This window comes from Sapajus apella, unplaced genomic scaffold, assembly GCF_009761245.1.
Source record: "Sapajus apella isolate SASKATOON/1434 unplaced genomic scaffold, GSC_monkey_1.0 scaffold28, whole genome shotgun sequence".
NCBI classification, from domain to species: Eukaryota; Metazoa; Chordata; class Mammalia; order Primates; family Cebidae; genus Sapajus; species Sapajus apella.
This window is the reverse complement of record NW_022436968.1, coordinates 5,124,948-5,139,499: the sequence shown is the minus strand read 5'-3', so window position 1 is coordinate 5,139,499 and position 14,552 is coordinate 5,124,948. Positions and strand designations below refer to the sequence as shown.

Here is a 14,552-nt window from a genome sequence, read left to right as displayed (position 1 = left end):
CAATTTTATCTTTTTGGAAGTTTTAAGTATTGAAAAATTTAAGAGCTAATTTCTTTAGATCCAGAATGACTTTGGATTCCTTGATGAGGCCAGTACCCAAATGTCATTTCAAAGTTAAAGAGGGTGTAGCCAGACTGGCAAGTCTTATCTAACAGTTTAAGTACTGACTGCAAGTAAAGAGAACTCAGGCCTAGCTCCAAGTCCCAGTTTTATACATAAAATATAATTTTATTTAACTCAGAGAAAGTTAATGTAAACCCACCAAACGCAAGTACAAAGCCACCGTGCACAGTATTTATAGGTCACAAAAATCTGTGGACCAATTACTACAAAAAGTACATACATACAACCAAATTCCTTGCCAAATTCTACATAATCATACTGCTTTCATTCAAATTCACACTCATCTGTCATTTAAAATTTGATATTAGCTTTTATACCTCAAAATGTATTTGAGAATTCAGCGCCCCAAGTACTTCTGAATTTATGATCTTTCCTTTCTACTGGCTCCAAAACTGCCATCTGGTGGAAAGGAAGAGGGCATGCACATCTCCGCTACTTCTAATTTCTTAATTAACTTTTATCAGGCTTATTTCCTTCAGCTGATGTCAACTTGGCTTTTTAGAACAGTCATTCTCAAAGTATGGTTCTTGGACAAGGACCATCAACATCCCCTAAAAACTTGTTAGAAACTCTGCCCCACCCCACATCTACTGAACAAGAAATGGTGGAGCCCAGAAATCTGTGTTTAACAAATCCTCCAGGTGGTTATGATGCATGAAGTTTAAATAAACAACTGTCTTAGATGAGAATTTTATGACTCAGGAACTTCTTCCAAGTGTCCAATAAAACAAACATGGCCTCACGAAATTAAACAAACTACATGAAACTGTTGAAGCAGGAAGACATCATGAAAGTAGTGCTTAGTGAAATTATCCCAGAAGTAGGCAAGGTGTGAATAGAGCAGAAAATCAAGTCCAGGAGGCCAATAATTTAGGCATGGGGTGATGAAGAACAGCAGCTGTGGAAACAGAGGGGAGTGATATTATTAAGATTATGAAGTAAAAACTCAATGGAAAAGAATGACAGAAACAACTTTAAGATTTCAAGCCAGGACAACTAGGAGAATATAAAAAAGACAGGGAAAGAAGCTAGCTGGTTTGCAGGATGTAATATAAATTTGATTTTGAATTTCAGTTTGTCTGACATAAGCAGAAATATTCAACAGAGAAAAGAGACTACGGCTTGAAAGAATAGTTAGGACTAAAGGTATGTCTTATGCCACATGCATGTAAAATCATTGAGACGGGAATCTCTCAGCCTCTGTAAGGAATAAATGAGAAAGCTGCAGTTGAAAACTAATTGCCAGAAGGATGCCACCTGCCAACTGCAACTGTGGTTTGGTCAGCAGCGTTTTATTTTTGTATTCTATTTATTTATTTTTAGAGAAAGGGTCTCGCCCTGTCACCCAGGCTGGAGTGCAGTGGTGTGATCACAGGCTCACTGCAGCCTCAATCTCCTGGGCTCAAGCCTTCCAAACAGCTAGGACTATAGGCACACACCACCGCACCTGGCTAATTTTAAATTTTTTCATAGAGAGACAGTCTATGTTGCCCAGCCTGGTCTCGAATTCATGGGCTGTGATCCTTCAGCCGCCCAAAGTACTGGGATTACAGGCTTGAGTTACCATGCCTGGCCCAGCAGTGTTTTAAAGCTACTAACATTATCTGCATGGAATGGGAGAGATGAAAAAGAAGGAGGAAAAAAAGAAAAAAACTGCTAACATTTAAATATCAAGAGATTTCACCTAAAAAATGCAGTTTTTCCAGAAAAATCAGTAGTTATGGAAACCCTGGGTCTATATTCTACAAGGGCAACAATGCCTGGGGCTGAGAAGCTGCCTCCTCTCTAGAGCACTCCCTCCAGCTCACCAGTCCCCCACACTGCCATCTAGCCAGCATCTGCCAGTGCTTTCTTCTCAGCCTCTGCATTCAGGCTAGTGATTCCTAACCCAAAAAAAACCTAACAGAGCATAAAAGATTGAGCCTTTGATCAACTAAGAAACAACTACGTAGAAGTAAAAGAGAAGAGGCCAGGTGGCTCCCAGTACTTTGGGAGGCTGAGGCGGACAGATAACGAAGTCAGGAGTTCAAGACCAGTCTGGCCAACATAGTGAAATCCTGCCTCAACTAAAAATACACACACACACACACACACACACACACACACACACACACACTAGCCAAGTGTGGTGGTGTGCTCCTGTAATCCCAGCTACTCGGGTGGGTGGCTGAGGCAGGAGAATCATGTGAACTCAGGAGGTGGAGGTTGCAGTGAGCTGAGATCACGCCACTGCACTCCAGCGCAGGCAACAGTGCGACACTCCGTCTTTAAATAAATAAATAAAATAAATTAGAAGTAAAAGAGAATAGAGGCAGTCAAAGAGCAAAAACCAAAACAATATACTTCGGCAGAGTACAGAGCAGATGGAAAAGGCAATGAGGCCTATTAACAACCTAAAAAGTAACCTTTTATTTTTTCTAGAGACTAGGTTTCGATCTGTTGCCCAGGCTGGAGAGCAGTGGTGTAATCATAGTTCACTGTAAACTTGAATTCCTGGGCTCAGGTAATCCTCCCACCTCAGCCTTCCACACTGGAAGGAAAGGCATATGCCACCATATCCAGCTAGCTTTTTTATTTCTTATTTTTTATACAAACAGAGTATCATTATGTTGCCCAGGATTGTCTTAAACTCCCACCTTGGCTCCTCAAAGTGCTAGAATTATAGGCATGAGCCACCATACCCAGCAAAGAGCAACCTCTTTGAAGAGGCTTCCTGACTCCCTCTCCCTATCTAAACCTGGCTCTCATAACTGTGCTTTTTCCTTAAGACACTTACCAGAATTGGTAATTAAAAATTACGTTTCACTATTTGCTTCCTATCTGCTCTCCTTTCAGACTCCAAGGGCCTTACATAAGGAACAGCAGGAACACCAAGCAGTCCAGGGTGGCTATAGGATAATAGAAATGCCTACAACTGTGCTTCTCAGCAAGTAGAACAGAACTGTAGGTAACCATTCATTCACAAATTCACTGGGGCCAAATCTGTGAAATCCAGGCTGGTAAATTTGTATTTAATGGCATAAGCAGAAGGGCACCTCTGAGTTTCTGAGCAGAAGAATGGCAGGCACTCAAGTAAACCTTAGCAAGATTAACCTGGCAATCACATACAAAAACAATTCACACTGCAAAGATGAAAAAGTGATAAATTTGAGACTATTGATGAAACTTGAATCCGCAGGAAGAGGTAAGGTGTGGGAGTGTGGGAGAACTTAGATAACTCTGAGAATCTAGAAGAATGAAGAATGATAGTGCCGAGAGAGAGACTGAGAATTATACTTTTGTGCAATTTATTTTTTCCTTTTTTTTTTTTTTTTTTTTTGAGATGGAGTCTTGCTCTGTCGCCCAGGCTAGAGTGCAGTGGTGTGATCTCGGCTCACTGCAACCTCCGCCTCCCAGGTTCAAGCAATTCTCCTGTCTCAGCCTCCCAAGTAGTTGGGATTACAGGCACCTGCCACCACACCCAGCTAATTTTTTTGTATTTATCGTTGAGACAGGGTTTCACCATGTCGGCCAACCTGGTCTTACTCCTGACCTCAGATGATATGCCTGCCTTGGCCTCCCAAAGTGCTGGGATTACAGGTGTGAGCCCCTGTGCCTAGCCCTTATGTGCAAATTTATATATGAGGTGCAACTGAGACATTCAGCAGGTTGGACTAGCACTACCACTCAGGGCAAGTCAGGTTAGGCAAAAATTTGAGTTATCCTAAGAGATTTATTTGGGAACCAAAAAAACCTCCAAGAGCTAAATTGCACTGGGGTAAGCGAAGACGTGGTGGAAAGTGGCATTAGGAAAGTAGGCCAGTACTAGAGAAGCCGAGGGAGGCCAGAGCTCCAGTGTGGGTGCCCAACACTGTCAACCATGGCCCAAGGCCCTTTTTTCTCTCAGAAACACTTCCCTTATATACCTGTGGGTTAGGCTGTTGTGGACTGGACCACCTTGGCCTCTGCTTTCTAGGATAATGCCCACTCCAAGGCTGAGTCTGGAAAAGGCATCTCAGATCAAAGGCCCCAAAACAGTCCTGACCCACCTCCAGAGTCTCCAGCTTGGAACATAGGGTGGAAGAAAGCCAAGCTGAACTGTGGGAATGACAGATCCTCTCCAAGTCAGTTAACTTTAACAAACATGTCTTTCCAGTTTGTTTCTCAATTTGCTATTTGCTGACAACACTGAAAAAGCAGCAGCAACGATTATGTGTACTGATTTTCTTAGTATTTACTAAATCTCTCCATGAGCTGGTGCCACGACAACTAATTTTAAGGTATTGGAAAAAACGAGCAGAAAAGCAACTCTTCAATGTATAAAAAGTATCTACTGATAATCAGGTCTGTGGATACAATGTTATACACCTAAACACTTTCCACTGAAACTATTCTTCTTAAGTCAAAGAAACACTTTCATTCCTTTGCGGAAAACCCGGAAGGCAAATTTTAAGGCTTAAAGAACCCAGTAATTTAAGTTGTCCTTACTTTAAGGAAATAAGGATGTTTCTCCCTTCAAATGGACGCAGCTGCTACCTGAAATGACAGCATGGCCAGGCAGTGGGCTACTCAAGATTCAATGAGACCTAACTTCCTACAGATGATGGCTACCAGATTTCCTAGGCTGAGCTCAAGGCGCAGTCAGGGGTACTTTCGAAAAGTTAAACAACTTTTGCAAACATGTTCCCCCATGCCACGTTAAATATCGGCAACACGAGCCTGAAAGTTCCAGACGCCTGTATTGACGCTGGAGCCATGCAAGAAAGCTGAATAAAATCACAACAATAAAGCTGAATAAAATCATGCAAGAAAGCTGAATAAAATCACACCGCATTGAGCTTTATTGAAAGCTCAATAAAATCACTTGCAGCAAGTGGCAAAGCACCTGTGTGTATTGGTTCCACAAAACATGCAGCACAATTCCTCTAAGCTGAATCCCTCCGTGTCCCCAAAGTGCACCCAACTTTGAAGAAAGGAAAGAAATTGAAGCCAAAAGAATGACAGTCGTGTGGGGACAAGGCTGAATTGAGAGCCAGAGGCAGAAAACGAGGATGTTGCTGCAAAGAAGATGCTAGAGGGAGAAAGAAGAGACAGGGAGGCGGGCTGGGGCTTGGGGCTGGCCAAGCCTGGGGTCTCACAGCTGCGCCTCCGAGCGCGACTCGAAACTTCGAAGCCAGCCGTCTCCACCCCCGGCCCTTTTCCCTCTTGGGCGAAAGCCGCTGAAGAGCCTGCCCTTGGCAGCACGCTCGCTCACTCACCTTGACACGAATCTCCACACCTCCAGCTGCCCCATCGCCAAACACTCCGGAGCTAAAGCAGCAAAGCGAGAATCACCAGAACACTTCCACCGCCTCACGTGAGCCCCGCCCACCGCCGGCCTGCGCCGCCGCGCACAGGTGGCAAGTCCTCCAGGAGGCCAGAGCGGCCTGCAGCGGCCTTTTCCGCTACGCGACGCTGAGGGGCGGGGCAAGAACGACGCCGGGAGGAAATAGTTGAGGGCGGAAAGGGAGATTGGGACCGGGGCGTGGCCTGAGAGCCGAGACTGGGCCTGGGAGAAGGCGGAGAGCGAGCTGAGGCGGGGCGGGGAGACGGAGAAGAGAGCGGACCAGGGCGGATTCGCAGGGAAGGAGATTGCCCTCCAGAGGCTGTCTTAGCCCAAAGCCCAATCTGTTGTCTAGGCTTGACCTGCCAGTTTGACCAGCAGGGACTGATGTGAAAGACTTTTCTGGAATTTTAGTAATTTTTAACTAAAAAATGTAAACTTAGTATTCTTTGAGAATCAAGTAGAGGAATTACGCTTGATAAAGGACATCGGTGTAGCTTATTTATTCCTAACCCAATATAGCAGAACTCCTTTAACATTAGGGTTGAAACATTTTCAGTTTTCTTGGGAAAAGTTATAAGTCCCCCACTCTTCCTCAAAGACAGACAAGAGTTGTCTAATTAAGAGATAATAGATATGTCTTCCCAACTAAAGTAAAAGTTACTGTTTGATTCAGTGAAAGTATAATTACATTCAGAAAGTAGCTTACTCTTAAATGAAACCAACATATAACTCAACCACTAGGATCCCCTGTTAAATTGAGGAAAGCGTTCCTCTGCTTCCAGATCCACCCAGATGTCCAGCAGAAAACATTTCATCGCCACTAAAGTATTGACACATTTATCAGAAAGAAGAAATCCGGTGACAAATTTCAAAGAGAACACATGAAAGATGTTTTCTTGGTACCATGATATTTAAAGAGATACGCTGTTGAGACTTTGATCAAAAATTACTCTGCTAACCTAGGTCAAATGTAATAACCAAATGCCCACTGAGAAGAGGACAGACAACAAACATCACCGAAGGAACTCCTTACCTGCAATTTGGTTTTTAATGGCCTACAGGACATCACCATCTGACATCATCATCTTGTTTCATTCACTGCGCAGAGCAAGGAACTAGTCATCTGACCTAGCACGGTTTACTGGAAAAAGCATGGACTTACCTGTCAGACAGACCGAGATTCAAATCTTCCTTGTCACCATAGCGTCACATGTGTGAAACCTGAGTCTCACAAGGCCCCATCGTTAGAAGGGCGCTGTGCTTGTTTTAATGCTGTGCTATTAATAATTTTTGAATAAGGAACCACAAATTTTCATTTTACAGTAGGCCTGCAAATTATGAAAATCAGTCCTACCCCTAGCACACTAATAGTTTAATGACCTTGAGCAAATTACATAGCTTCTCAGAATCTCCATTTTCTCATCTAAAAATGGGTGTGCTGATGACTAAAGACTAGAGGTGTTTGTGAAGATCCATTAAAATACAGATGGAAAGTCTGGGCATGGTGGCTCACGCCTGTAATCCCAGCACTTGAGGAGACCGAGGTGGGCAGATCATGAGGTCAAGAGATCCAGACCATCCTGGCCAACATAGTGAAACCCCGTCTCTACTAAAAGCACAAAAATTAGCTGGGCATGGTGGCATGTGCCTGTAATTCCAGCTAGTCAGGAGGCTGAGGCAGGAGAATAGCTTGAACCAGGGAGGTGGAGGCTGCAGTGAGCCGAGATCACATCACCACTGAACTCCAGCCTGGCAACAGAGCAAGACTCCATCTAAAAAATAAAATAAAATAAAAAAAACCCAGATGGAAATATGGGCATAAATTACTTAGGACCTTTTAGGTATTCAAGATCTGTCAGTTGTGCCACACCTTCCACCAAACTGTCCTTCCTATTCCTAAATTGTCTATTTCTTCCAATGATGCTATCGATCTTCTGGCTTCCAGCTCTAGAAACCATAGTCCTTTAAAAAAAAAATTATCTTAACATTCTATTTTGAAGATTTTTCAAACATATAGCAAAGTTATAAAAATTTAAAGTAAACACCTGTGTGCTCACCACACAGATTCCACCTAGATTTACATTTTATCTTGCTTTATTCCTTATCCCAAATATCTTATTTTTTTATGCATTTCAAAGTTAGTTACAGGCATTGTTTTACTTCTCCCAAAATATGGCATGTGTCTTATTATCTAGAGTTAAATATTTGTTTACATATTTTTCCTTGTGAGACAAAATTTATATTCTGTGAAATGCTCAAATCTTAAGTGTACATTCAGAGTTTGACAAATGTATACACTTGTGCAACCAAAACTCCTGAGATATAAACGATTGTCATCACCCCAGAAAGCTTCCTCTCACGATTTTCCAGTCATTCTCTGCCTATCACTGTTTTCCCCACCCCAGAGGTAACCACTGTTCTATTTTGAAAACCATTGTTGTTTGTTTTGTGGCTGGGTCTCACTCTATCACCCAGGCTAGAGTACAGTGCCACAATCACAGCTGACTGCAGCTTCAAACTCCCTGGGCTCAAGCAATCCTCCCCCCTCAGCGTCATGACCAGATGGGACTTCAGGCACATGCCACCACACCCAGCTAATTTTTGTATTTTTTTCGGAGAGATAGGGTCTTGCCATGTTACCCAGGCTGGCCTCCCAACACCTGGGCTCAAGAGATCTGCCCACCTTGACCTCCCAAAGCACTGAGATTACAGGTGTTAGACACTGCACCCAGTCTGATTTTTTTCTCGATTACTTTTGCATTTTCTAAAAATTCATATAAAATGGAATCATACAGTGTGCACTTTTTGGGTATGGTGTTTTTCACTTAGCAAAATGTCCATATCGTGTGTATCAGTTGTTTGCTCTGTTTTATTATTAGTACTTTATTATATGAATACACCACAGTTTATTGATCCATGCTCCTCTTGAAAGATTCCTGGACTGTTGCCAGTTGGGGCTACTATGGATAAAGCTGCTGTAAACATTCTTGTGTAAATCTTTTGCAGACATATTTTTCCTTTTCTCTTGGGTAAATATCTATACATAGAATGTCTTGTTTATAGAGTAGGTCAATGTTTGGTTTTATATGAAACAACCAGACTCTTTTCAAGTGTTTGTATCATTCTGGACAAGAATTCTGGTGGCAGACAATCCACAGAATTGGGAAAAATGTTTACAAATGACATATTTGATAAAAAGCTAGAATATATAAAGAACTATCACCATTTAAATAACACAATTTTTAAATGGATAACAAATTTGAATATACTATACAGCTCTCCAAAAAAGACATATGAATGATCCATCATCATATGAAAAGATGCTCAACATTACTAGCCAGCCGGGAAATGCACACCAAAACCACAATGACTTCACACCTACTATAATTTTTTTTTAAAAAGCAAGTGTTAGTGAGGAGAATTTGGAATCCTCAGACACCACTGATGGGAATATACGATGGTGCAGCTACCTTGGAAAAACGTCTGACAGTTCCACAAATGGTTAAACAGAGTGACCATATGACCCAACAATTCCATACCTAGGTATAATATCCAAAATACATGAAAACATAGTCCTCACAAAAACTTGTACATAATGTTTATGGCAGCATTATTCATAATTGCCAAAAAGTAGAAATAACCCAAATGTCCATCAACTGATAAGTAGGTAAAAACAAAAGTTACATATCTATACAATGAAGTATTATTTGGCAGGAAACAGAAATGAAGTACTGATACATCATGATACAACATGAGCAAACATGGAAAACACTGTGCTAAATGAAAGAAGCCAGTCACAATAGGCCACATATTATATAATACCATTTGCATGAGTGTCTAAAATAAGCAAATGTGTACAGATAGAAAGTAGACTAGAGATTGCCTAAGGTTTGAAAGGAGGTAGGAGAGTTGGAGAGTGACAGCTAAGTGGTACAGGGTTTTCTGATGGAGTAATGAAAATATTCTAAAGCAAATAGTGGTGATGATTGGGCTACACTAAAATGAAAATATTGTAAAATGGATAGTGGTGATGGTTGACTGAATCATATATTTTATATGGGTGAATTTTGTGGCATATAAATTATATCTTAATTTTTAAATAAAGAATTCTGGTTGCTTCATATCCTCAGCCACATTTTGTGTTGCCAGTCTTTTTCATTTTAGTCATGCTGGCGTGTATGTAGTGTTATCTCCTTGTGGTTTTGATTTTAATTTTCCTGATGTCTAATGATGTTGAGCACTTTTTCATATGCTTATTATCTTCTTTTAATTTTCTTGCCCATTTTTAAATTGGGTTATCTTTCTATTCGTGTTTGATTTTGTCTTTTTTATTATTGTTCAATTATCTATCTCTGTTACAAATTACCCGTACAATTTAGCAGCTTAAAGAAACCAACATTTATTGTCTCTCAGAGATTGCAAGGGTCAGGAATCAGGGAGAGACTTAGCTGGGTGGTTCTGGCTCAAGGTAGCTTATGAGGCTGCAAAGCGTTAGCTGGGATTGCAGTCATCTGCATGCTCAGCTTCCAAACTCATATGGTTGTTGGTGGGTTGCAGGTGCTTTCACATGGATCTCTCCATGGGGCTCTCACAGTGTAGCAACTGGCTTCCCCTGGAGAGAGAGAGCCCAGAGAAAGAGCCACCAAGACAGAAGCCACAATACCTTATATCCATCACTACTGCTTATTTTATTGGTCATGAGGGAAACCCCAGTACAGTATAGAAGATTTTATGAGTTTGCATGTTCAGATGCAAGGATCCTTTCCGGCTGTTTGGAGGTAGCTGTCATACTTGATTTTTTTTCTTTCCTCATTGCCCATCAGTCATCAAGTCATACCAGTTATTTCTTTGAAAGATTTCTCAGATTTGTTCTATCCTCTCAACACCTCCACTGCTACCATTCTAGTACCCACTTGTAACTCATCCCAGATTTAACTTCTCTCTTCTCCCTCAACCATCATATGCTTCAATTCATTCTGCATTTTACTGAAAATAAATTTTCCTGAGATACAACTTTTGATGGATTAGTAAGCTGCTAAATAATCTCACAATTGTCTACAGCTATCTTGTCCAAAACTAGACACAGGTGACTACTGTGCACTTAAAGCGTGGCTGGTATAACTGGGGAACTCAATTTTTTAAAATTTATATTTAAAAACTAAAACAGTGGTAAAAATTTTATACTGATTACATGTTATAATAACAGTATTTCGGATGCATTGGGTTAGAGAAAATATATTATTTAAATTAAGCTTCCCTGTGTCTTTTTACTTTTTCAATGGGGCTACTAGAAAATATTAAATTACAGTCAGGCATGGTGACTCATAACTGTAATCCCAGCACTTTGGGAGGCCAAGGTAGGTGAATCACCTGAGGTCAGGAGTGCGAGACCAATCTGGCCAACATGGTGAAACCCCGTCTCTACTAAAAATACAAAAATTAACCAGGCATGGTGGTGCACACCTGTAGTCCCAGCAACAGTCTGTTCCTCCTAGGGCTGAGGCAGGAGAATTGCTTAAACCTGGGAGGCGGAGGTTGCAGTGAGCCAAGATCGTGACATTGCACTCCGGCCTGGGTGAGAAGAGTGAAACTTCATCTAAAAAAAAAAAAAAAAAAAAAAAAAAAGTTAATTACATATGCGGCTCACATTGTATCTGTATTAAACAACAGTAGTCTATAACATTCCCTTCAAACTGACTGACTTTTGAAGCAACAGAAACAAGGCTTCACCTTAACTATTCAACTTTATTTACCATTTACCTGCTCTTACTCCTGTCACATGCATCTCCCCTGGATGTCTCTGAGTATATAATGTTGATTTTCTGCCACTGCTCCTCAGCCCATGCAATTCCTTATACCAGGAAAGCCATTCTTCTTTTATTCCCCTCTAAAATTTATTCAGCCTAAAGGCTCAAGTCTTATCTCTCTCTAGTAGTACTTTACTGTAACCTCTACTGCGCTCTCCTATCTGAATTTCAATTACATTTCTAATTCATTCTTCATTACCTCTCTCTCTCCCTCTCTCTCTCTCTCTCTCTCTCCCCCCCCCCCCCGTCTCTCTTGAGATGAAGTCTTACTATGTTGCCCATGCTGGACTCCAATTCCTGAGCTCAAGTGATCCTTCCACTTCAGCCTTCCCAGTGGCTGGTACTACAGGCCCACACACTGCACCTGGCTTATCATTTACTTCTTACATAATTTGTTGTCATAATTGAATGCTAATTTCCTCTCTCAAACAAATTGTACATTCCTTGAGGACAGGAACTGTATCTTATTTTGTCTGAATCTTTCAAAATCCTACTGCTGGGACATGGTAAGAGGCCTTACAAATTTGATATACTAATTATATGAAGGAAATTTTGTATACAAATAACTTTGTTATATGCTAACCAGCATAAAACTGGCATGCATGTGGAAAAAATAAGGTTGTAAAATTTATTTGTCAAAACGCAAGTACTGCTTGATGTAAGTAAGTACCCGTAATGTGAAAGATTATCCAGGAGCCAACACAAGGGCTGAGTGATGGAAAAGTGATTCCCTACTACTTTAATTTCTTGGAAATCAATGATTGGCAATCAATGAAGGCTCTGGAGAACCTGCCAAAAAGCCATTCTTTTTGCACTGAGGCCCCTTAGCACACCAGCCCTGTCTCATCCCCCTCTCCCTGAAGCTCTACCACCAATCAAGGATGTCTGTGAGTGCCAGGAATGAAAAGCAAGATGCTTATTTCCATTGTTCCAATAGCCCACTTCTGGAAGGATCTCTGAGATCCTGCCTTTTCCAGACTCTAACCAGCTGTGCGACCTAGTTGACTCACCTTGCCTCCTCACTCATAGGGTGAGTAGGAAACCTCAAGACTAAACCCTCTACCCCTTTCATGCCTCTTGGAAATATGCTAAAACCTGCTTGTTTTCCTTTTCTTTGCATTTGTGATTTTTCCAAAAATGTACAAAGTGGTCCTTTGAGTGAAGGGTGTGTTCCATGCCAGTGTTCCTTGCCAAGCCAAAGTAAGGTTCTCTGACATGCAGTGAGCTCATTGGACCCCCCCCCAAGGCTGTGAGCAAGGTAGTCTCAGCGTACCCCTTTGGCCAAGGTCAACTGCAAGATGCATGAATGCACAGAATGTAGACAACCTGCAAGAAGTCCTGGTGTCTTCCCAAACAAGGAGACCTGGGTCGAACAACTAAAGGCCAAGAGGTAGGGCATTGCCCAACTACTACAGACAAGAACTGGGGAAAATAGAACTTGATTAAGTGACTCCAGACAGCAGTTCATTTCAATTTATCAATCTCAAAAGAGTGGTGTGGGATACTGTGAGGGCTGTGACCCAGTAACACTTAAGGAATTTACCATTTCCTCCTTTGCACTATGGGCATGAATGACTAGCCTTATGGATCCCAAGGTTTTGAGGATACCTGCAGTTAAGTAATAAAATCCTCTGGATCCTCTCCCTTCCTTTTTGCTTGGTACCCAAAGCAAGTTAAATGAGCCATTTTGCAAGTCTAGTATTCATCAAATAAGCATCAGTATGGCTATGTGATGGTTAAGACATTGAAATACTTCTAAAGTGATTGTAAATAGCCACTGCTCACTGCCAGGCAACTCATTTCCTTGGGCCCAAAGGATCCCCAAGAGGGTACTGCTGAAGAAACCAACCTGGCACCTGCCAGGTGACTGGCCATAGCTGACTACACTAGACCCCATCACATGTCTTCATAGTGAGCCCAGATCCTTTTAGAGATGGCATTCCTTGTGAGAGTGCTTGCATACCAGAAGGCCTATGCATGGTGTCCATCAGGCTGTTCTTCCCAGGGCTGAGACTACCTGCTGCAGGCTGACACACACAGACTTGCCTCCAGGGCATTTCAGTGTACCATAGCTCTTCAGCATTTTGAATATTACTCTTGCCTTTTTGTATGCTTGTGCTAATCATTTTGTGCAACCCAAAGAACAGGGCTTCACCACATGCATTATGATGGAATTATTAAAAGGATCACATAGACAAAACTGGGAACTGAAAATCTTTGGAAAAGGATCCACATCTGGGGCCCTTTCTTCTCTATCTCCCTCTCTTGTTGGCTGTGTGGAACCTCATGCAAACTTGTGGAATGTCTGCTTCTATTTGGTGCTTTGTCTAATCATGGAGGGGCTATTATGATCCAGGTGCTGTGTTAGTGTTAGGCTCTGGGGGTTACATGGAGCCATGGAAGCACAGAGTAGGGCCACATGTTATAGTGTAGGAATCAGAGAAAGCTTCCCAGGAAAGGTAGCTGTTTTAGATAGAGAAACTCTGCACAGATGGAGCATAATAGGTGACTCCAGCATTCTGACAGTGGCACAATAGAGGTAGGGAGGGATCAGGTCTATAGGGACTAGGAAGCCTCCTTAAGGGTATTTAAGCAGAAATATGACATAATCAGATTTGACTTCTATCAGTATTACTCTGAAGCATAGCCAGTGGATCAGAGGAAACTGATCTCCCTATATGTTTTCTGTACCTTCGTACTAACTTGACTTGCAAGAGATTTTGATTTGCCTTGGCTTGCCTGATTCCAACTCTACCTCACGACATCATCTCATAATATTGCTTTTAAATAATTATTTTTAACATTCCTATTTTGTTTTTATCGCACTTGCTAATTGATTAATCTGTTTCTCATTTTCTGAACTCAGCAGAGCAATCTGATTAGCCTGGTGTAATTTTTTTGAGCTGTGAATGGGCCAACTTGGATTAAGAGGCCATGGAGTTTAATCAGCCATTTGCATACTGGAAATGTTCATGGGTTCCAACATTATGTGGGCCTGGCAGGAAATTATGGCTTATTTCCCAGATCATCAACCAATATCCATGGTCAGAGTATTGATTCAAAAGGCAGCTGATAAGGATAGGAGTATTGATAAAATTGGAAAAAAATCTAAATAAAGATAGTTCTGTTAGACCAAAAAATGTGTGAATATATGTGCAGAAATATTCTAGAGAAATGCACACCCAAAATGTTAACAGTGGTTATCCTTGGGTGGTGGTGGAAATATGAGTGACTCACTTCTTCTCTATAATTATTTACATTTCCTATTGTTTCACTTAAGAACAGATAGTTGTTTTGTGACAAAAATAAAAGTGATT

The 14,552-nt window shown here is 41.5% G+C and overlaps 1 protein-coding gene across 6 annotated transcripts in view; it reads right to left on the bottom strand.

Annotated features, from left to right (window-relative positions):
- Positions 1-14,552, bottom strand: part of HIBCH (3-hydroxyisobutyryl-CoA hydrolase) — a 157,298-nt gene that overhangs the window by 127,401 nt on the left and 15,345 nt on the right. Inside the window, exons 1-2 of one of the 6 annotated variants that reach the window (XM_032292638.1) lie at positions 5,361-5,450; positions 477-1,021 (exon numbers count right to left, since the gene is read on the bottom strand). The exons of 4 other annotated variants lie outside the window; for them this stretch is intronic. Coding sequence is in view for 1 of the 2 variants with exons in the window: in XM_032292637.1 (XP_032148528.1) it covers positions 5,361-5,395 (35 nt within the window). In the remaining variant the exon portion in view is untranslated. Of the gene's footprint in view, positions 1-476; positions 1,022-5,360; positions 5,670-14,552 lie in introns of those variants that run through there. One more of the 6 variants, XM_032292637.1, reaches the window with a different exon arrangement.